Source organism: Macaca mulatta, chromosome 14 (genome assembly GCF_049350105.2).
Source record: "Macaca mulatta isolate MMU2019108-1 chromosome 14, T2T-MMU8v2.0, whole genome shotgun sequence".
In the NCBI taxonomy this organism is placed as follows: Eukaryota; Metazoa; Chordata; class Mammalia; order Primates; family Cercopithecidae; genus Macaca; species Macaca mulatta.
Window position 1 is genome coordinate 46,953,723 of NC_133419.1, and position 21,477 is coordinate 46,975,199.

General features: G+C 43.3%; 1 protein-coding gene across 2 annotated transcripts in view; it reads right to left on the minus strand.

Annotated features, from left to right (window-relative positions):
• Positions 1-5,194: 5,194 nt before the first annotated feature.
• The window catches only part of LDHC (lactate dehydrogenase C), a 48,419-nt gene continuing 32,136 nt past the window's right edge, over positions 5,195-21,477 (minus strand). The window contains exons 7-8 of one of the 2 annotated variants that reach the window (XM_028833571.2): positions 15,785-15,908; positions 5,195-5,473 (exon numbers count right to left, since the gene is read on the minus strand). In XM_028833571.2, coding sequence (XP_028689404.1) covers positions 5,309-5,473; positions 15,785-15,908 — 289 coding nt within the window. In that variant the 3' untranslated portion in view covers positions 5,195-5,308. The remainder of the gene's footprint in view (positions 5,474-15,784; positions 15,909-21,477) is intronic. The other variant, XM_028833574.2, reaches the window with a different exon arrangement.

Below are 21,477 nucleotides of genomic sequence, written 5' to 3' on the forward strand. Positions count from 1 at the left end.
GCTGACCCCCTTTTCTCTCCCCTCTACCCTACTTTTCCCCCAACCTCCAGTTCGCAGCTCCCGGACTGCGCCGGGGTCCGCAGGTCCAAGTGCGAGGTACTTCTGGCGACACTCACAGGGGTGAAGGGCCACCCGCGCCTGAGCAGGTCACATGCCGCCTGGCGGAGACACGGAACCATCCTTGGGCAAAAACAATTCGCTCCCGCGGCGCCCGCTCGCTGGCTGCTCCCCAGGACTCTTGCAGCCCAGCTCATGGCCACTCACTCAAGAGTGAAGAAAGAGAATGGAGGAAAGCGGCGTTACAGCTCCTCGAGGCACGAAGGAGATGAACCACCAACTAATAGACGCCGGGTCACCTCCTTACTGCAGCTGCGCGGACCGCACCCAGCTCGTGCAGGCATCGCAGGTGTGATGCTTGGCAGGTGTGAGGCCGGAAGCGGGCTGTGAAGCACCGCACCTGCGCCTCTGCCTGCCCGCCCCGCCCCCGCGTGCTGGTGGGCGCGCTGCTGTGTCGGTGGTTGGCCGGCTGCAGAAGGCGCCCGAGGTGAGGCAGGCACAATGCAGTGCACGGCCTCTCCTGTCCGGTGGAGTTGTTTGCCTAGAACCCATCCACCAGAGAGCCCAAGTAATTTTATTTCTAACCAAACCTTGTCTGGATGTATCTGAAAAGGACTTTTTGACTCTCATTTGGAATTTTTTCCCCAGCACTGTAGGAGAAAGGGACCTCAAGATTAACTTTTACCACCTCAAATGTGAGCTAAAGTAGAAAAAGTAAAATTTTAAAACTCTGGGCCGAGCGCGGTGGCTCACGCCTGTAATCCCAGCACTCTGCGAGGAGGGGTGGGCGGATCACCTGAGGTCAGGAGTTCGAAATCAGCCTGGCCAACATGGTGAAATCACATCTCTACTAAAAATACAAAAATTAGCTGGACGTGCTGGTGCACACCTGTAATCCTAGCTACTTGGGAGGCTGAAGCACAAGAATCATTTGTGAATCTGGGAGGCGGAGGTTGCAGTAAGCGGAGATTGTGCCACTGTACCCCAGCCTGGGTGACAGAGTGAGACCCTGTCTCAAAACAACAACAAAACTCTGTATGCAAAAGGAATTTTGAAATAAGTTATGAAACCTGAAGAATGTGATAAGTGCAGTGCCAACTGATAACCATTTTTACAAGCTGAAGAGAAAGCTCAATTCATTATTAAGTGGTTAAATGTAGAATCCACACTTTGGGAGGCCGAGGCGGGTGGACTACCTCAGGTCAGGAGTTCGACACCAGCCTGGCCAACATGGCGAAACCCCATCTCTACTAAAAATACAAAAATTAGCCGTGTGTGGTGGCACGCACCTGTAATCCCAGCTACTCAGGAGGCTGAGGCAGGAGAATCGCTTGAACCCGGGAGGCGGAGGTTTCAGTGAGCTGAGATCATGCCACTGCACTCCAGCCTGGGTGACGGAGTGAGACTCCGTCTCAAAAATAAATAAAAATAAAAATGCAGAATCCAAAACAAGTCTGGAGTAAACCAAAGTTTCTACTTCTCCCACATTTTACCTAATTGTTTTCTAACTCATTTGTGAATCATAATACGTAATTTTGATGGTTAATATTGAGTGTCAACTTGATTGGATTGAAGGATGCAAAGTGTTGATCCTGGGTGTGTCTGTGAGGGTGTTGCCACAGGAAATTAACATTTGAGTCAGTGGACTGGAAGAGGCAAACCTACCCTCTTCACAGGTGAGCACCATCTAGTCAGCTGCGAGCACGTTAGGATAAAAGCAGGCAGAGGAACCTTTAAGGACTAGACTGGCTAAGTCTTCCAGCCTTCATCTTTCTCCTGTGCTGGATGCTTCCTGCCCTCAAACATTGGACTCCTAGTTCTTCAGCTCTGGAACTCCGACTGGCCTCCTTGCTCCTCAGCTTGCAGACAGCCTATTGTGGGACTTCACCTTGTGATCGTGTCAGTCAATACTCCTCAATAAACACCCCCTTTATATATATAGCTATCCTATTAGTTCTGTTCCTCTAGAGAACCCTAATACAGTAATACATATTGACAAATTTTTATAAAATATAGAGCAGTGTTTCTCAGTTTTCATTATCACTCCCTCAGGAGTCTTTGTAGATATGTTCCCCCAATTGTTTTGCACTCCCCATCATGAAATTAAATATTAAGGAGTTGGCTGGGCACGGTGGCTCACGGTTGTAACCCTAGCACTTTGGGAGGCCCAGGCGGGGGAATTGTCTGAGCTTAGGAGTTTGAGACCCACCTGGGCAAAATGGTGAAACCCCATCTCTACTAAAATGTAAAAGAAATTAGCTGGGTGTGGCAGCCAGCACCTGTAGTCCCAGCTGCTCCGGAGGCTGAGGCAGGAGAATTGCTTGAACCTGGGAGGCGGAGGTTGCGGTGAGCGAAGCTTGAGCCGCCGCACTGCAGCCTGGGCGACAGAGCAAGACTCCCTCTCTTAAAAAATATATATACTGGCCGGGCGCGGTGGCTCAAGCCTGTAATCCCAGCACTTTGGGAGGCCGAGACGGGCGGATCACGAGGTCAGGAGATCGAGAGACGATCCCGGCTAACACGGTGAAACCCCGTCTCTACTAAAAAATACAAAAAAATAGCCGGGCGAGGTGGCGGGCGCCTGTAGTCCCAGCTACTCGGGAGGCTGAGGCAGGAGAATGGCGTAAACCCGGGAGGCGGAGCTTGCAGTGAGCTGAGATCCGGCCACTGCACTCCAGCCTGGGTGACAGAGCAAGACTCCGTCTCAAAAAAAAAAAAAAAAAAAATATATATATATATATATACACACACACATATACATATATACATATATACACATATACACATATATATATGAGCTAAAATTTTGTCAGGCAAGGTTGAGCTTTGGAGAGTCAAACTCTTGTAACAGCTAAGGTTTTTTTTTTTTACCTTTTCCTCCCTCCCCTCTACCCAGAACCAATTTTCAGCTACTTGGGGACATGTAGGGCAGTTTTACATACTAGAATGTTCCCTGTAGAAACTGTATCAATTTTTCAGCCTTTTAATCTCTGCAAGAATTTCCTAAAATGAAGTTTTGATATACAAATGAGCTTTTTAAAAAGCCAAAACCCACAGAAGACTCCCCTTGCCCTCATCCTAACTCAACTGATAATAATTGTATACATTCAAGGGAAGATGCTAAAGAAAAAGGGAAAATAATAAAATAATGGGACATTAATCATGTTCAGGAGTAGATGACCAGAAAGCAAGCTATCAACAGAGCAAGAATAACAGATTATGAGGGTAAACCATGACTCTCTGAGCAAATGAGTCAGCCTCCACTAGTCATGCAAGTCCTCAGGGGCTGCATATCTACCTTCTAATCTTTCCCATTGGTCCAGTTCTAGTCTTAATTTGTAAATTGGCCAGGAGTGGTGGCTATGCCTATAATCCCAGCACTTTGGGGGCTGAGGCAGGAGGACTGCTTGAGCCCAGGAGTTGAAGACCAGCCTGGGCAACATGGTGAAACCCTGTCTCCAAAAAATACGAAAATCCGCAGGGCATGGTGGCATGTGCCTGTAGTCTCAGCTACTCAGAAGGCTGAGGTGGGATGATCTGATGAGCCCGGGAGTTCGAGGCTGTAGTGAGCCACAACTACACCACTGTACTCCAGCCTGGGTGACAGAACAAGACCTTGTCTAAAAAAAGAAAAAAATGTAAATTAATTTGATACTGATTTCTTAGTTTTTTTTTTTATTGTATAGTTCCTATAGCTGCTTTAAATTTCTTGTGGAATCAAGAAAGACTTCATATGTGTGTATATACTATATAAATCAGTAGAAGCACTTTCACCTTTAGACACCAACAGGGAGCTATTAATGACTGTTATCAAACATTAGTCAACAATCAACTGGGCGCAGTTGCTCACACCTGTAATCCCAGCACTTTAGGAGGCTGAGGTGGGCAGCTCACTTGAGGTCAGAGTTCAAGACCAGCCTGGCAAACATGGTGAAACTCCATCTCTACTAAAAATACAAAAATTAGCCAGGCATGGTGGTAGGTGCCTGTAATCCCAGCTACTTGGGAGGCTGAGACAGAAGAATCACTTGAACCCAGGAGGTGGAGGTTGTGGTGAGCCGAGATCGTGCCACTGCACTACAGCCTAGGTGATAGAGACTCCATCTCAAAAAGGAAAAAAAAAAAATAGTCAAAAACAATTTGTTGAGGTACCCTAAATACTGTGAATACTTGAGGGCAGAGATCATGTCATACAGATTTCATAACGATACCATAGCAAGCATAGTAGTAGTTTGCTGCACAAATAACTGAGGATGGTATAAGCTCCCTGGGTGATATTTCAATTGAGACACCAAATCAACTATTTGAGTTTATATGACTGGTATAATACTTGCAGAGTTGAATATCACTTTATTCAACTTTTTTACATCATAAAGTTGTATCTGTATCTTCTTCTTGTTCTTTCTGCTTTTCTTCTGTCTTCTCTTCTTTTGGGTCTGAGTCTTCCTCTGTTGCCCAGGCTGGAGTGCAGTGGCACAATCATAGCTCACTGCAGCCTTGAACTCCTGGGCTCAAGTTATCTACTGGTCTCAGTCTCCCAAGTAGCTGGACTACAGATGCATGCCATCACACCTAATTTGTTTATTTGTGTAGAGATGGGGTGTTGCTATGTTGCCAAGGCTGGTCTCAAACTCCTAGCTTCATGTGATCCTCCTGCCTCACCTTCCCAAAGCACTGGGATTACAGCCATGAGCCACTGCACTCAGCTTTATATTTCTTTTTGATATATATGGTCTTAAAAATAAGCATTTATAATGATTTTTTTTTTTGAGACACAGCCTCACTCTGTTGCCCAGGCTGCAGTGCCCGGCCACATTTATAATGATTATACATAAACATATGATGCTAATGTAATGAAATGAATATGCTGGTACTCTAATGGACGAAAGTACAAGATAAAATTGTAATACTAGAAAAAGGGTTTGGTTTGTGAAAAGAATCAAAGCTCTGTATTATAGTGATTATACATATTCTACTACATCTGAAGGCTCTCTAAAATATATGACATACCTCAGAAGTATAACTTACACCTGTACAGATTGGGTATCATTAGAATAGAGCTATAAAGAATTCTTAAAGAGGAAAATCTCTTTACCATTTTCTCGTTCTAATCTTGAGAGACTGGAGTTATGTCATAGGTCTCCAATTTGTTTTTATTTTTTAAAGATCAAATGAAAATACTTTCAAAATTTAAAATATACAGCCTGCTATCTTCTGTTCTCCAAACAGTGGAACATTAGAAGGCTTTAATTTAAAATACTAGATCCTTTTGAATATTCCAAAGTGTTTCTGCACTCTTCTTGAAAAGGGCCTCCTCCTCAGAATTCAAGTTGATTTTCACAACATCTGAGACACCATTCCGCCCCAAGACACAAGGGATACTGAGAAAGATTTCTTCTTTTATTCCATATAATCCCTGAAAGGCAAGATAAGATGTTGTTCAAACAACCTGATATGGAAAAGCATCTATGTAAAAGGGCATCAAAATAAGAGTATACAGGAAAGACTAAAGCATTCAACAAGAATCGCTCAGAGGGTGGCAAAGTGATGGTCAGCAAAAGCAAGAGCATCCTTATGTTCTATGACCATGTGGAACTTACATTCAATGACACAAAGAAGATGCCAGAGGCCTTTAGAAGGACCAAGAGAGGTACAATTTACCTTATCCCTTACCAGGTCATCTGTTGGTCCACAGGGAACGATGCCATGCAGTCTTTCATGATGCCATTTTATCAAATGGAGGACTATAAGGACCAAGTAACTTGTGTTTAGTCCAAACTACATAAAGGCAACCGTGAAGCAGGAAGTGACTGGGAAGGTTCTGCTTCATACCTTTACAGCAGGGAGCACCATTGAGTTTGGACAATGGGTGCTACAGGTGGCATGTTAAGCCTCCAGAGGTAAGCCCCCAGTGGAGGCTATAGATACTCTTACGTTCCTGGTGGGGCCTGTGCATCCCATCACCAGTTGCAATGGAATGCACTCCTGCCCTTCTGTACTCCTATCTACCACCTCCACCTGAGTTCTATCTAGGACCTCCCATCATGGATAGGGCCATAAAACAGGTGCAGCCCCATGGCACTGCCCTATCCTGGAGTTCTGGAACCTCCCATCAGAAGCACCAAAATTCACTCCATTCCTGCAGCCAAGGCCAAGCAGCAGCTGCCAGAGCCTATTACAACCTGGGCAACTCACACAACATCTACATGCACATGTACCAGCCTCCACCACCCGCATACTACCCTCCCTGGTCTTGGAAGACTGGAAGACTCACCAGTCTTATACACCAAAAAAATTAAAATTAAAAAAATTTCAAAAGAAGACCCAGTAGACCTCTCACACTTCCCTACCTCCTACCACTCATCACTCTTTACCCCTCTCCTTGGGGCTGAGTCTGGGGTTGTGGGAGATGGGAGGGCCTTGTTCTTCTCCAGGACTGATTATAAACAGTTACCAGGAATAGTATTGAAGGAAAAGGGGAGGCTCCTTGACTCTGGAACAGTGCCTCACAGCTTTCCAAGCTACAGAGCCCACGGGTGCTAATCAGCCATGCTTCCCTCTCACCATCTCTGGGGCTCTCCTCAGGAGCACAAGGTGTGCCCCTTGTTCCTGTTTCGCTCTAGTGACTTCTCCCCACAGAGGGATTCTCTGGTTACCTCCTCTACCATAGTCCAGCTCCCTCATTTTGGTAGCCAGTTTACACTCAACCCCATAAGCACCATCAGATCAGCCAAGTGTCATCCCTGAGGGCGCCCTGCCAGGAACTACTTACGTTCCTTCCACTTTGGCATCTGCCTAGCTGTGGAAAGCCACTGTCTTTTCAGACTGTCAACCCACACTATTCAGCCAGGCTCCAGCCACAGTCATACTCAAATTCCCTATCCTTTTTTTTTTTTTTTTTTTTTTTAGGAGACAATGTCTCACTGTGTCACCTAGGCTGGAGTGCAGTGGTGCAGTCATAGCTCAATGTTGCCTGGACCTCCTGGGCTTAAGCAATTCTCCCACCTCAGCCTGCCAAGTAGCACACACCACCATACCTGGTTAGTTTTCTTTCCATTTTTTATAGAGATGGAGTCTTGTTATGTTGCCCAGGTTTGGTCTCGAACTCCCTCTCTGATCCTTGATCATTCTGTTGCCAACTCTGTGACATTCAAAGCTTTAACATGAGCTTCCACGGGTGTGATCAGAGGCAAGGCCTCTGACGGTGGCAGGGGAAGAAATCCCTCTGCTTCCCTACTGGTATTTCCAGAATTTGTTTCCCTTTACCTCCTGTCATCTCTCTTCTCTCTAGAAGAGGCACTTCAGACTGGAACTCGAGAATTCATGTCGATCCATCATGCCATCTGAGGACTGCTGGGCGGGGCTGGGAACAAGGGCTCCTGCCTGAATCCTGGGACCAAACCTGGCCCTGTGTGCTAACTGTGACCTGCTGCTAGTTCCCTCAGCCTACCCTTTTCCCTTTAAGCTTTATGCCTAGTTGGTGATAATTTCCCCTGGATATATTAGAATTTGTTCTCATTTGCTCTAGGACTGGCTGTGAAATACAGAGATGGTTTAACAAGAATTCCCTACTTATTTGACAAAAAAAAAAAAAAAATCCAGTTAACACATTAATGTGAAATAAATTCTGCACACCTTGATTTGGCGAAAAAGTGTAGTAGTAAAAGTGAAGTAACTGGGAAAGAAAGAAAAAATAAGAATATACAAATGATTCTGCTTGTAATGTCAAATGTTTAAATGTTCCCTATAAAATATAACTCAGCAGGGTGCGGTGGCTCACGCCTGTAATCCCAGCACTTTGGGAAGCCGAGGTGGGTGGATCGCTTCAGGTCACGAGTCCAAGACCAGCCTGGCAGCAGCGCAAAACCCCTTCACTACTAAAAATATAAAAACTAGCTAAGCATGGTGGTGCGTGCCTGTAATCCCAGCTACTTAGGAGGCTGAGGCACAAGAATCGCTTGAACCCAGGAGGTGGAGGTTCCAGTGAGCTGAGATTGAGCCACTGTACTCCAGCCTGGGCAACAGAGTGAGACTTCATCCCTCCCCCAAAAATTAAAATTAAATTAAAATATAACTTCCATTGATTTGTTCGGTAAAGGCTATTAAATTCCCATATTACTGTCTCTTCACTGATTACTCATTTGACACTTCCCTGACTCTTTCTCTGGAGTCCTAGAGGGGTAGTTGCTTATTGTCCCATAGGTTCTGCATCCTCAGAAAAGAAGGGGTGTGTGGTATCCATTGTGTACGCTTCATTGCCTCTTCCAAATCTTTTTTTTTTTTTTTTTTTTTGGAGACAGAGTCTCATTCTGTTGCCCAGGCTGGAGTGCAGCGGCACAATCTTGGCTCACTGCAGCTTGCGCCTCCTGGGTTCAAGCGATTCTCTTTTCTCAGTCGCCCAAGTAGCTGGGACTATAGGCATGCACCATCATACTCAGCTAAATTTTTTATTTTTAGTAGAGGCGGGGTTTCACCATGTTGACCAGCTGGTCTCAAACTCCTGACATCAAGTGATCCACCCACCTCAGTCTCCCTAAGTGCTGGGATTACAGGCGTGAGCCACCATGCCTGCCCGCTTCTTCCAAATCATTAATCCCCTGCTCTTAAAAAAACAAAACATATTCTCCCTATTCTTTGAAGATCATCTTGTTGGGAGCAGGCCCCCCAAATCTGGCCATAAACTGGCCCCAAAACTGGCCATAAACAAAATCTCTGCAGCACTCTGACATGTTCAAGATGGCCATGACGCCCATGCTGGAAGGTTGTGGGTTTACCAGATAGAGGGCAAGGAACACCTGGCCCACCCAGGGCAGAAAACCGCTTAAAGGTGTTCTTAAGCCACAAACAATGGCATAAGTGATCTGTGCCTTAAGGACATGCTCCTGCTGCCGTTAACTAGCCCAACCTATTCCTTTAATTCGGCCCATCCCTTCGTTTCCGTAAGGGATACTTTTAGTTAATTTAGTATCTATAGAAACAATGCTAATGACTAGCTTGCTGTTAATAAATACATGGGTAAATCTCTGTTCAGGGCTCTCAGCTCTGAAGGCTGTACGACCCCTTATTTCCCACTTCACACCTCTATATTTGTGTGTGTGTGTTTAATTCCTCTGGCACTGCTGGGTTAGGGTTTCCCCAGCCGAGCTGGTCTCCGCAAGTGGCATCCATCATGGGGGGTCGAATTCAGGTCGAAGGGTTGCCAGAGCAACGGTTGGAGAAAGTGAAAGTAGCTGGAGGACACCCGAGTACTCTTAAAGTAATCCCCATGGTGAGTAAGAAGGGGAGCTCAGAAGTGTCAGGGTAACAATGAGACAAGTGTGGGGTATGGTTCATTCCACGTTGGTACTTTTTCACACTGATGAGGAGGAGGAAGGAGAGTGTGGCAAAGTAACAGAAGAGGTTACAGAGCAGGTTTGTTTGCCAGCTGAAGCGGCAAAGGAGGGAGAGGTTCTTCCCTACCCTTCTGCACCCCCTCATTATTATTTTGAAGAAAATGAGCCTCCAGATCTTTCTTTTCCGGAGGACACTGGACAAAAAGTAGTTGCCCCAGTGACTGGTCAAGCAGCACCTCGAGCAACCAACCACTCTTAGTTCTATTCAGACAAGAATTCAGCAAGCTCAATGAGAGGGTGATTTAGAGGCTTGGCAGTTCCCTGTTAGAATACACCCCCCAGATCAACAGGGAAATATTATAGCTACATTTGAGCCTTCTCCTTTTAAATTCGGAAAAGCACATTTAGTTGATTATATCAAGGCCTGTGATGGTATCAGAGGTAATCTGTGTACAGCTACTTTGTTGGTAAAGGCAATGGCAGGACTGAGAGTGGATAAAGGAAATACTCCATTTCCTGGAGCTTGTTTTAACTGTGGGAAGCATGGACACACTAAAAAAGAACGTAGAAAAAAAAAATCAATGAGTCAGGCTGCCAGATAGGGGAAAAAAGAAAACTGCTAAGCCTGAAATATGTCCAAAATGTAAAAAAGGAAAACATTAGGCAAATCAGTGTCACTCTAAGTTTGATAAAGAAGGGAACCCAATTTTGGGAAACGCCATGAGGGGCCCGTCCTGCACCCTGTTCTAAACTGGGGCATTTCCAGTTCAGGCCATTCTCTCACCCCTGTACATTGTCTGTCCCCTGCCACAGCTGGTAGTGTCACAGTAGATTTATGCTGCACAAAAGCTGTGAGCCTTCTGCCTGGGGAACCCCTGCAAAAGGTCCCAAAAGGAGTCTGCGGACCCTTGCCAGTGGGGACAATAGGATTACTTCTAGGCAGATCTAGTTTAAGTTTTAAAGGGGTACAAATACATACAGGAGCCATTGATTCAGATTATTATGAGGAAATTCAAATTGTTATATCTACTTCTGTTCCCTGGAAAGCAGAGCCAGGAGAGTGTACAGCACAGCTCCTGGATTGTGCCATATGTAGGAATGGGAAAAGGTGAAATTAAATTAACAGCAGGATTTGGAAGAACAAATAAACAAGGCAAAGCAGCTTACTGGGAAAATCAAATTACTGATAAACGTCTTACCTGTGAAATAACTATTCAGGGAAAGAAATTTAAAGGTTTGGTAGCTACAGGAGCGGACATTTCAATCATTTCTCTACAGCACGGGCCGTCTGCATGGCCAATTCAACCCGCTCAATCTAACATAGTTGGAGTTGGTAAAGCCACTGAAGTATTTCAAAGTAGTTACATTTTGCATTGTGAAGGGCCTGATGGACAACCTGGGACTATTCAACCAATTATACTTCTGTACCTATAAATTTATGGGGGGGGGAGATTTATTACAATGGGGAGCACAAGTTCTAATTCCAGAACAATTATACAGCCCTCAAAGTCAACATACAATGCATTACATGGGGTATGTCCCTGGTATGGGACTAGAAAAAAACTTGCAAGGTTTAAAAGAACCACTTCAAGTGGAAAGACAAAGTTCCCGCCAAGGTTTAGGATATCATTTTTGATGGCAGCCATTGTTAAGCCTCCAGAACCTATACCTTTAAAATGGTTAACAGATAAGCCAATTTGGATAGAACAATGGCCGCTAAGTAAAGAGAAACTGGAGGCTTTAGAGAAATTAGTTACTGAACAATTAGAAAATGGGCACATAGTTCCAACATTTTCCCTTTGGAATTCTCCAGTTTTCATAACTAAGAAAAATCAGGTAAATGGAGAATGCTAACTGACTTAAGAGCAATCAATTCAGTTATACAACCTATGGGAGCATTACAGCCAGGATTGCCTTATCCTGCTATAATTCCAAAAAATTGGTCTTTAATAGTCATAGATTTAAAAGACTGTTTCTTTACTATCTCTTTAGCTGAGCAAGACTATGAACAGTTTGCATTTACAATTCCTGCAGTAAACAACCTGCAGCTTGCTAAGCGTTTTCATTGTTTTTACAGATGGGTCTAGTAATGGTAAAGCTTCTTATTCTGGCTCAAAAAGTAAAGTTTTCCAGATGCCCTATACTTCAGCTCGAAAAGCAGAGGTTGTAGCTGCAATTGAGGTGTTGACTGCTTTTGATATGCCTATTAATGTGATTTCTGATTCTCTATATGTGATTCATTCCACACAGTTAATTGTAAATGCTCAGTTATGATTTCATAAATATGAACAACTGATGACTTTATTTACCCAATTGCAAACAGCAGTTAGAAGTAGAATGCATCCTTTTTACATCACTCACATTACGGCCCATACACCTCCTCCAGGACCTTTGACTGAAGGGAATCAAATGGCTGATCGCCTAGTTGCTAATGCAATATCTAATGCTAGACACTTTCACAATTTAACCCATGTTAATGCCTCTGGTCTCAAATACAGATACAGCATTACCTGGAAAGAGGCCAAAAATATTATCCAGTGATGCCCAACTTGCCATATGGTACACTCCTCATCTTTTACAGGAGGAGTTAATCCTTGAGGATTAGAACCTAACTCTCTTTGGCAAATGGATGTCACACATGTTCCCTCATTTGGGAGACTAACTTATGTACATGTATATATGAACACCTTTTCTCACTTTGGGCTACATGCTAATCAGGAGAGTCTTCTGCCTGTGTTAAGCGTCATCTTTTGCAGTGTTTTGTGGTGATGGGCATTCCAGCTTCTATTAAAACAGATAATGCCCCAGGCTATACTGCCAAGCTCTAGCTACATTTTTCTCTGTGGAATATTAAACACATTACTGGTATCCCATACAATTCTCAAGGACAAGCGATCGTGGAAAGAATGAATCTTTCCCTAAAACAGCAGTAGCAAAAGCAGAAAGGAGGAGACAGAATATGGAACCCCACGGATGCAACTGAATCTAGCATTATTAACTTTAAATTTTTTGAGCCTGCCCAAAGGCCAGATGTTATTAGCAGCTGAACAGCATATACAGAAACCAGCTGCAAAGACAGAAGCAGAACAATTGATTTGGTAGACAGATCCAATAACAGAAAGATGGGAAATAGGTAAAATAATAACTTGGGGTAGAGGTTATGCTTGCGTTTCTCCAGGCCAAAATCAACAGCCAATTTGGATACCATCAAGACACCTGAAACCTCATCATGAGCCAGATGCTGAGGAAGAGATTCCGGGAGGATCCCGAGGACCCCCCGGTTGCAGCCATGTCGAGACTGATGCTGAGGAGGACACCAACTGTCATGAGCAACACCCATCAAACACAGCCACCCACCTGGGGACAGATCAAGAAGCTGTCACAGATGGTGGAAGAAAACCTGAGGAAAGCAGGACAATCAGTCATAATGAATAATTTAATAGTAGCTATGATAGCAGTTATCACCACTGCCAAGAGTATTCCTTCAACAAGGGCTGACACAGAGAACAATTATACTTATTGGGCATATTTATCAATCTGGCTGGTAATAATGCCTGGATTTAATCACTCTATGACACAGTTACACATGCTTTCTGATCTCAGTATTTATCATAATAAATCTGCTCCTATAGTTGAGGCATACCACCCTCAAAAACCTATTTATAAACAAAATAGAACCTGGCCAGAAATAATGAAAGTACTTGTTTAGGAAGATTGCACTGCAGAACAGGTAGAGGTGCTGCACAACAATTCCTATGGAATCATTACTAACTGGTACGCTAAGGGGATGTTTAGCTTGAATTACACCTCTCAGTCTGCATGCCACGGCCACACTGTATTCAGTTGGTCTGAACAAAACGGTCAGATAGTAGAAATGATAAAAAGTACGAAAAAGTTCCTATTATCTGGAAACATGGCGGTATAGTGGCACCTCAACCTCAAATGATATGACCCACTCTAGGGGCTTAACATAAGGATGTGTGGAAACTATTAATAGCTCTTAATAAGATCAAAATTTGAGAAAGAATAAAAAAGCATCTAGAAAGACACTCTACAAACTTGTCTTTGGATACTGCAAAATTAAAGAACAAATATTTAAAGCATCCCAGGCACACCTGACCTTAATGCCAAGAACTGGAGTGCTTAAAGGAGTTACAGACAAATTAGCAGCTAGTAACCCATTAAAATGGATAAAAACACTTGAAAGCTCTGTGATTTCAATGACTGCGCTTTTAATCTGTGTTGTCTGTCTTTGTGTAGTCTGCAGATGTGGATCCTGACTCCTGAGAGAAGTAGCTCACTGTGACAAAGCTGCCTTTGCTTTTATCAATTTGCAAATCAAAGAAGGAGGGACATGTTGGGAGCAGGTCCCCCAAATCTGGCCATAAACTGGCCCCAAAACTGGCCATAAACAAAATCTCTACAGCACTCTGACATGTTCAAGATGGCCATAACGCCCATGCTGGAAGGCTGTGGGTTTACCAGAGAGAGGGCAAGGAACACCTGGCCCACCCAGGGCGGAAAACCCCTTAAAGGCGTTATTAAACCACAAACTATTGCATGAGCAATCTGTGCCTTAAGGACATGCTCCTGCTGCAGTTAACTAGCCCAACCTATTCCTTTAATTCAGCCCATCCCTTCGTTTCCCATAAGGAATACTTTTAGTTAATTTAGTATCTATAGAAACAATGCTAATGACTGGCTTGCTGTTAATAAATACATGGGTAAATTTCTGTTCAGGGCTCTCAGCTCTGAAGGTTGTGAGACCCCTGATTTCCCACTTCACACCTCTATATTTCTGTATGTGTGTTTTTAATTCCTCTAGTGCTGCTGGGTTAGGATCTCCCCAACCGAGCTGGTCTCGGCATCATCTAATTCAGCTCTTCCTCCCTTTGTAATGACTAACCTCCTAGTTATTCCATCTCATTCACAGACTGACACGTGGCTCACAGTCTTCCTTGTCTATCCCAATTTTGCCATTATCCTTGTTAACTTCAATATACATATGAATAATCCAACCAAAATTCTCTCTCCAGTTTCTAGACTTTTTTTGCTTATGAAACACCTTCTGCTCCCACTCCTGTTATCCTACTCCTTTCACTAAAATAGAGAAATCAGCCGGCTGCGGTGGCTCAAGCCTGTAATCCCAGCACTTTGGGAGGCTGAGGCAGGCAGGTCACGAGGTCAGGAGATCAAGACCATCCTGGCTAACACGGTGAAACCCCGTCTCTACTAAAAAAAAAAAAATACAAAAAACTAGCCGGGCGAGGTGGCGGGCGCCTGTAGTCCCAGCTAATCGGGAGGCTGAGGCAGGAGAATGGCGTGAACCCGGAAGATGGAACTTGCAGTGAGCTGAGATCCGGCCACTGCACTCCAGCCTGGGCGACAGAGCGAGACTCCGTCTCAAAAAACAAACAAACAAACAAAAAACAAAAAAAATTAGCCGGGTGTGGTGGCAGGTGCCTGTAGTCCCAGATACTCAGGAGGCTGAGGCAGGAGAATGGCGTGAACCCAGGAGGTGGAACTTGCAGTGAGCCAAGAGCTCACCACTGCACTCCAGCCTGGGCAACAGAGCGAGACTCCATCTCAAAAAAAAAATAGAGAAGTCATCAGATGCTTCCAATGTCAAATATACAAATCTACATGCAGCAGTACACATTCTCTCTTTGTTAACTCCTGCCCCTCCTCCTTTTAGGGGTAATGCCTACACCTATGCTCTAGACTCCATTCCCCTCTGCTTACCACTTCTGTCTTCAGCTTCTCCCTTGGTATTTGATCTTTACTATAAGCATCTTATCTGTATAAAAAACAAACAAACTTCTTGCCCTGATTTGCCTTATCTTCACAGCCAAATTCCTAAAAATAGCTATTACACTTGTCTTAATTTCCTCAGTCTACTCCAGTGGTTCTCAGCCAGAGGTATTATAGGATCTAAGCCTGCAGCTACTGGGAGCCGTCTTTGTTGCCCCATGGAAAAAGTCTGCATGAGTTGGAAGCCAATAGAGGAAAAAGATGAGCCAAGAGAATGGAGAGAAAAGACAGCTCTCATAATACAGTTTGAGTACCAGAATCAGGCCTCCTTGGCATTTCAGTTACATAAGTCAATAAATTTTCTTTTTGCATAAGCTAGTTTGAGTTGGCTTCACACTGTTTACATGCCAGGGCTCAAAACTGTGTCCAAAACTGTAAATGTGATCTTCAAACCTGGTTCTCTTTCAGGATTCCCTTCCTTAGGTCAAGGTATCTGTATTTTTTTGACCTGACCTGGGGTCAAGTTCTCTGTATTTTTTATTCACTATTATATCCTCAACATCTTGTACACTGCCTGGCATATAGTAGTGACTCAATAAATATTAAAGGAAAGAATGATAAATGAAGATTTAATTTAAGCCTACCTTAACCATGGTGGAAACCGGGTGCACTCTCCTAAGATTTTTCAAAATGGATCCTACCAGATCCATCACAGAGAGTCCAATAGCCCAAGAGGTATACCCCTTCAGCTTGATAATCTCATAGGCACTACAGTTGTAGAAAGTAAGAAAATCAAATTCATAATAAGTCAACCCAGAGAAAACATAATATTCTTCAAGCATCCATTTTGAAGTAATCTACATGTCAATGCAATTGTATTAAAATTTTCTCACAGATTTCTTACAGAATTTATAAACAGGCAACAAAACTTTCTGTACTGGTCTCATAAAACTTCACTACATACTTTAATTTACTTTTTTATTGATTATCATTATTATTATTATTATAGACAGAGTCTTGCTTCCTTGCCCAGGCTAGAGGGCAGTGGTGTGTGATCATGGCTCACTGCAACCTCTGCCTCCTGGGCTCATGCGATCCTCCCTCCTCAGCTTCCCAAGTAGCTACTTGGGAGCATGGGCATGAGCCACCATGCCTGGCTAATTTTTGTGTTCTTTGTAGATACGGGGTTTTGCCATGTTGCCCAGGCTGGTCTTGAACTTCTGAGCTCAAGCAACCTGCCCGCCTCGGTTTCCCGGAGTGCTGGTATTACAGGCGTGAGCCACCGTGCCCAGCCTACTTACTTTAAGTAAAAATTAATACACCCTTTTTTTTTTATCATAAAGGCAGAATAGTAGGACAAATGCGCCACTCAAGATGAAACTAGCTTTTATTTATTTTATTTTATTTATTTATTTTTTTTTTGAGACGGAGTCTCGCTCTGTCGCCCAGGCAGGAGTGCAGTGGCCGGATCTCAGCTCACTGCAAGCTCCGCCTCCCGGGTTTACCCCATTCTCCTGCCTCAGCCTCCCGAGTAGCTGGGACCACAGGCGCCCGCCACCTCGCCCGGCTAGTTTTTTGTATTTTTTAGTAGAGACGGGGTTTCACCGTGCTAGCCAGGATGGTCTCGATCTCCTGACCTCGTGATCCGCCTGTCTCGGCCTCCCAAAGTGCTGGGATTACAGGCTTGAGCCACCGCGCCCGGCCGAAACTAGCTTTTAATATTTTTTGTATTGTTGCTTAGATATGCAACATAGAAACTAATCACCTTGAAAGTTACCATATAAATCTCTTGAACTGTTTAAAATTGTTACTAGTGGCCAGGGTCAGTGGCTCACACCTGCAATCCCAGCACTATGGGAGGCCGAGGTGGGCGGATCATGAGGTCAGAAGTTTAAGACCAGCCTGGCCAATGCTGGCCAACATAGCGAAACCCCATCTCTACTAAAAATACAAAAATTAGCTGGGTGTGGTGGCATGTGCCTGTAGTCTCAGCTACTCGGGAAGCTGAGGCAGGAGAATCACTTGAACCTGGGGGGCAGAGGTTGCAGTGAGCCTAGACTATACCATTGCACTCCAGCCTGGGTGACAGAGTGAGACTCTGTACAAAAAAAAAATTGTTACTAGTTTGCCAATGTAAATTTATATAGTTGTAAGTTGTGTGTATATATCTTTCCTAAGAATATATCACTAAATCAATAAGTGAATATGGAAAATATTTATGATACATTTTCAAAGGAAAATACCACAATACTAAACATTATGCACTTTCTTATCTCTGGCTTGTAAAAAATATAAATTTTTATACAAACTTTAGAGTTGCATCAAGCCACCAAGTTATTAATAGTGTTTATTTTTACAAGACAGCCTTACAGGTGAGTCTTCTTTATGCTTATCTGAATTTTCTTATTTTCTACAATTAATATTTATTATATATTTGCATTGCTACAAATAGTGGCCTCAGGTTTGGATTGACAGTCAAATTCACTGGACAAAGAGGGTTTAATTTAGCACTAAGTTTATTTAACTTTTAGAAAGGCTATAGGACAAAAAGCACAGACTGCACAGCATATCGTTCATATGACGAAGTCTTACAACTACCCAGTTTTAAAGCCCCAGGAATGCACATAACACACTTGGTTGCCAAAGATAACGCTGATTTTATATATATATATATATATACACACACACACACACAGACACACACAGATGGGGTATGGCCAACATAGCAAAACATTAGCTATGTTGTATAACATACAAAAATTAGCTGGGTGTGGTGGCACGTGCCTGTAGTCTCAGCTACTCGGGAAGCTGAGACTTTTATATATATACACATATATATATATATACACACACCTGAGCACAGGAGGTTGGGCCTGGACTGTTCCTACAATAGTGTCCTATGATTTGACTATCAGTCCAAAATCAGGGCCACTATCAGAGGCCATGCAATACTTTTGATGACAAAAGTACTTTTAGACCCTCAATTCTATATGGCCAAGACTCTGGAGGTAAGTAAAATGAAAGGGAAAGAGGATCTGCCTGGCACCTGACTGACAGCACACTGTCTATGAGTTGAAGTAAAGAAAGCTCTACAGTAGATAACTGGGGACAAATCTCACCAGTTGAATCTGGATAACAGATTTATCCTCTCGGGTATTAACAAAATGGATAGAGAAAGAGAAGAAAGTTGAGAATGGCTAAAAACATAATCCTTTAGTTGTTATTAACCATCTTGATGAAAATAAAACTGCTGTTGTAAAAGAAAGGTAAAGGGAGCAAACAGAAGAAATAGTTTCAAGGCTGGTACTTTAAGACAAAAACTGATACACATTGTAAACCAAATGCCCTCTTGGGTTCCCTCTTGGGAACCAGTAAGGACATCCTATTAAATCATGATGTCATTCCTCTGCAATTGGTTACTAGCAAATCAGAGGCTGTTGTGTAAAAAGAGCTGAGTAGTTTTTAGATAAATATTAGCAGCACCCTGAAGATTGTTTATAATTATAGATCCTCTGCAAAATGATCAAGAGGTAAATAATTTAATTTTAGATACTGCAGAGTTGAGAGGACCAATAGTGATAAGTACTGATCTGAAACACATTGGAATATTTGGTATTCAAATCACACAGGATTTCAATGGGAAATGTGATCTTAATCCTTGTTCCCTTAAAGCAAGTGTCTCAAATTAAAAAGGAACTGCCCGAGCGCAGTGGCTCACACCTGTAATCCCAACACTTTGGGAGGCCGAGGTGGGCAGATTGGTTTAGCTCAGGAGTTTGAGACCAGCCTGGGCAACATGGTGAAACCCCACCACTACCAAAAATACAAAAAGTGGCCAGGCATGGTGGCATGCACCTATATTCCCAGCTACTCAGGAGGCTGAGGTGTGAAGATGGCTTGAGCCTGGAAGTCAGAGGTTGCAGTAAGCCAAGATCAAGCCACTACACTGTAGCCTGGATGACAGAGCCAGACCCTGTCTCAAAAAAAAGAAAAAAAAAAGAAAGAAAGAAAGAGAAAAAGAAAGAACTACCATTCTCTGTGGTACAATTATTAGTCACTGGGTAGATAAAAGACCAACACTGTGACATCCCTACAGGAGGTAGATGGACTGCTCCATAACACTTGGAAACCACTATTGGTTAACACAGATTCCTTAGTGGGTGAGGCGTACGGATGTGCCTCCAGACCAGTTAGATCCCTGCATTTATTGGAGACTGGTCTCCTGGCCCCTATAGCTGAAAATATATGGGGATAAGGGACATTTTTTTTTGAGAAGGATAGGAAAAGATACCGTAATATTAATACATATTGTGTTTTCTAGGGATTAATTTAACCTCTCATTCAAAGCTTTTTGGTGAAACAAAGCATTTGTAGGTTCCCTTAAGAGAATTTAAGAAAATAAAACATACCAAAATGATTACCAAAGTAAAAGGTATTTTGGTAAACTGACCTAAAACTTTCGATTGATGTGATACTTATGGAAATAGTTTGGCCAAAAGAAGAAATACATTTGCTTTAGAAATATAAAAACAGGGCGAGCGTGGTGGCTTTGGAAGGCCAAGGCGGGCAGATCACCTGAGGTCAGGAGTTCGAGACCAGTTTGGCCAACATGGTGAAACCCCGTCTCTATTAAAAATACAAAAACTAGCCAGGTGTGGTGGTGCGCTCCTGTAGTCCCAGCTACTCGGGAGGCTGAGGCACGAGAATCGCTTGAACCCAGGAGGCAGAGGTTGCAGTTAGCCAAAAGTGCACCACTGCACTCCAGCCTGGGCAACAGAGCAAGACTCTGTCTCAAAAAAAAAAAAAAAAAAAGAGAGATAAAACATGTGATTAAAAGTGTGTATCAATACCTTTAATAAGACACAAGTGATAGTAAATGACAGAGGGGGAGAAAAGACAGTCTAGTTGGTTAAGAATTACCAAAACATTGTGAGAGATTCTGTTTAACTACTGTATCTTATAGATTCTAGTGGTTGTAGATGTACTAACTTGTCTTTTTCTATTTATAAGATATTGAAGAAATGTTTGTCAAATGAACTCTGAAGAATATATGATACAAAGATAATAATCTGAGGTCATGGAAAGGTACCAAGGGTAAAGGGATATGAGCCCTTTCAAAAAAGCCAGAAGTAACTGGGAAGATAACCTTGAGTTTGAGTTCAGGCAACACAGTTTTCTAGACATAAAAATTAGTTATGAAAAATGTGGACTATTAACTATAACAGAACTAGGTTGTCAGCACTGGATTTTATGAAACCATTGATTTGTGCGTTGTATCAGGACTAGCAGGGCTGGGATCAAGTATGCAGACCCTGAGGGCTATGTGACAAGAAGTGCACATAAGAACTGTTGAGAATTTCCTTCTTTTGCAGTTAAAAACAAACAAACAAACAAACAAACAAAAAACATTGAGAACCAAAGGCAGCCACTTTCCTGTCTTGGGGAAGTCTGCCCCCATGTCAGCTTCCTCCTTTATAATTGAGTGTGCCCCATGCAGTGACAGGGCCTAGAAGCTACACCTAAGCATTGCAATACTGTTGTTTTGTTTTGTTTTTAGACGGAGTCTCCCTCTGTCACCCAGGCTGGAGTGCAGCGGTGTGATCTCAGCCCACAGCAACCTCCACCTCCCGGGTTCAAGTGATGCCTCAGCCTCCCGAATAGCTGGGATTACAGGCGCCTGCCACCAAGCCCGGCTAAAATTTGTATTTTCAGTAGAGACAGGGTTTCACCATGTTGTGCCAGGCTGGTCTCAAACTTCTGACCTTATGAAGTGATCTACACACCTCAGCCTCCCAAAGTGCTGGGATTATAGGCATGAGCCAACACACCTGGCCACATTGAAATACCTTCTAAAGAAGATACTGATATGCTATACTGTGTTTTCTTCCTGGTATCCTTTCACCATGCTAGATAAACTTAATGCTAGGTGAAAACCTATTATGTCCTGTGAGTTGGACAGTCTGAATTTCAGACAACAATTAGTGGCTATATACTTTTAATATTGTTGTTGTTTGGTTTTTTGTTTTTGTTTTATTTAAGAGACAAGGTTTCACTCTGTTGCCCACATTGAAATGCAGTGGACTATCATTGTTCATTGCAACCTGGCATTCCTGGGCTCAAGTAATCCTCCCATCTCAACCTCCCAGGTAGCTAAGACTACAGGTATGCAACACCACACCTAGTTAATTTTTTAATTTTTTTAATTTTAATTTTTTTTTAGAGAGACAGGATCTTTCTCTGCTGTCCAGGCTAGTGTGCAGTGGTGTGATCATACCTCTGCTAGTTTGAATTGAGCCTAAAACTCCTGGGCTCAAGTGATCTTCCTGCCTCAGGTACC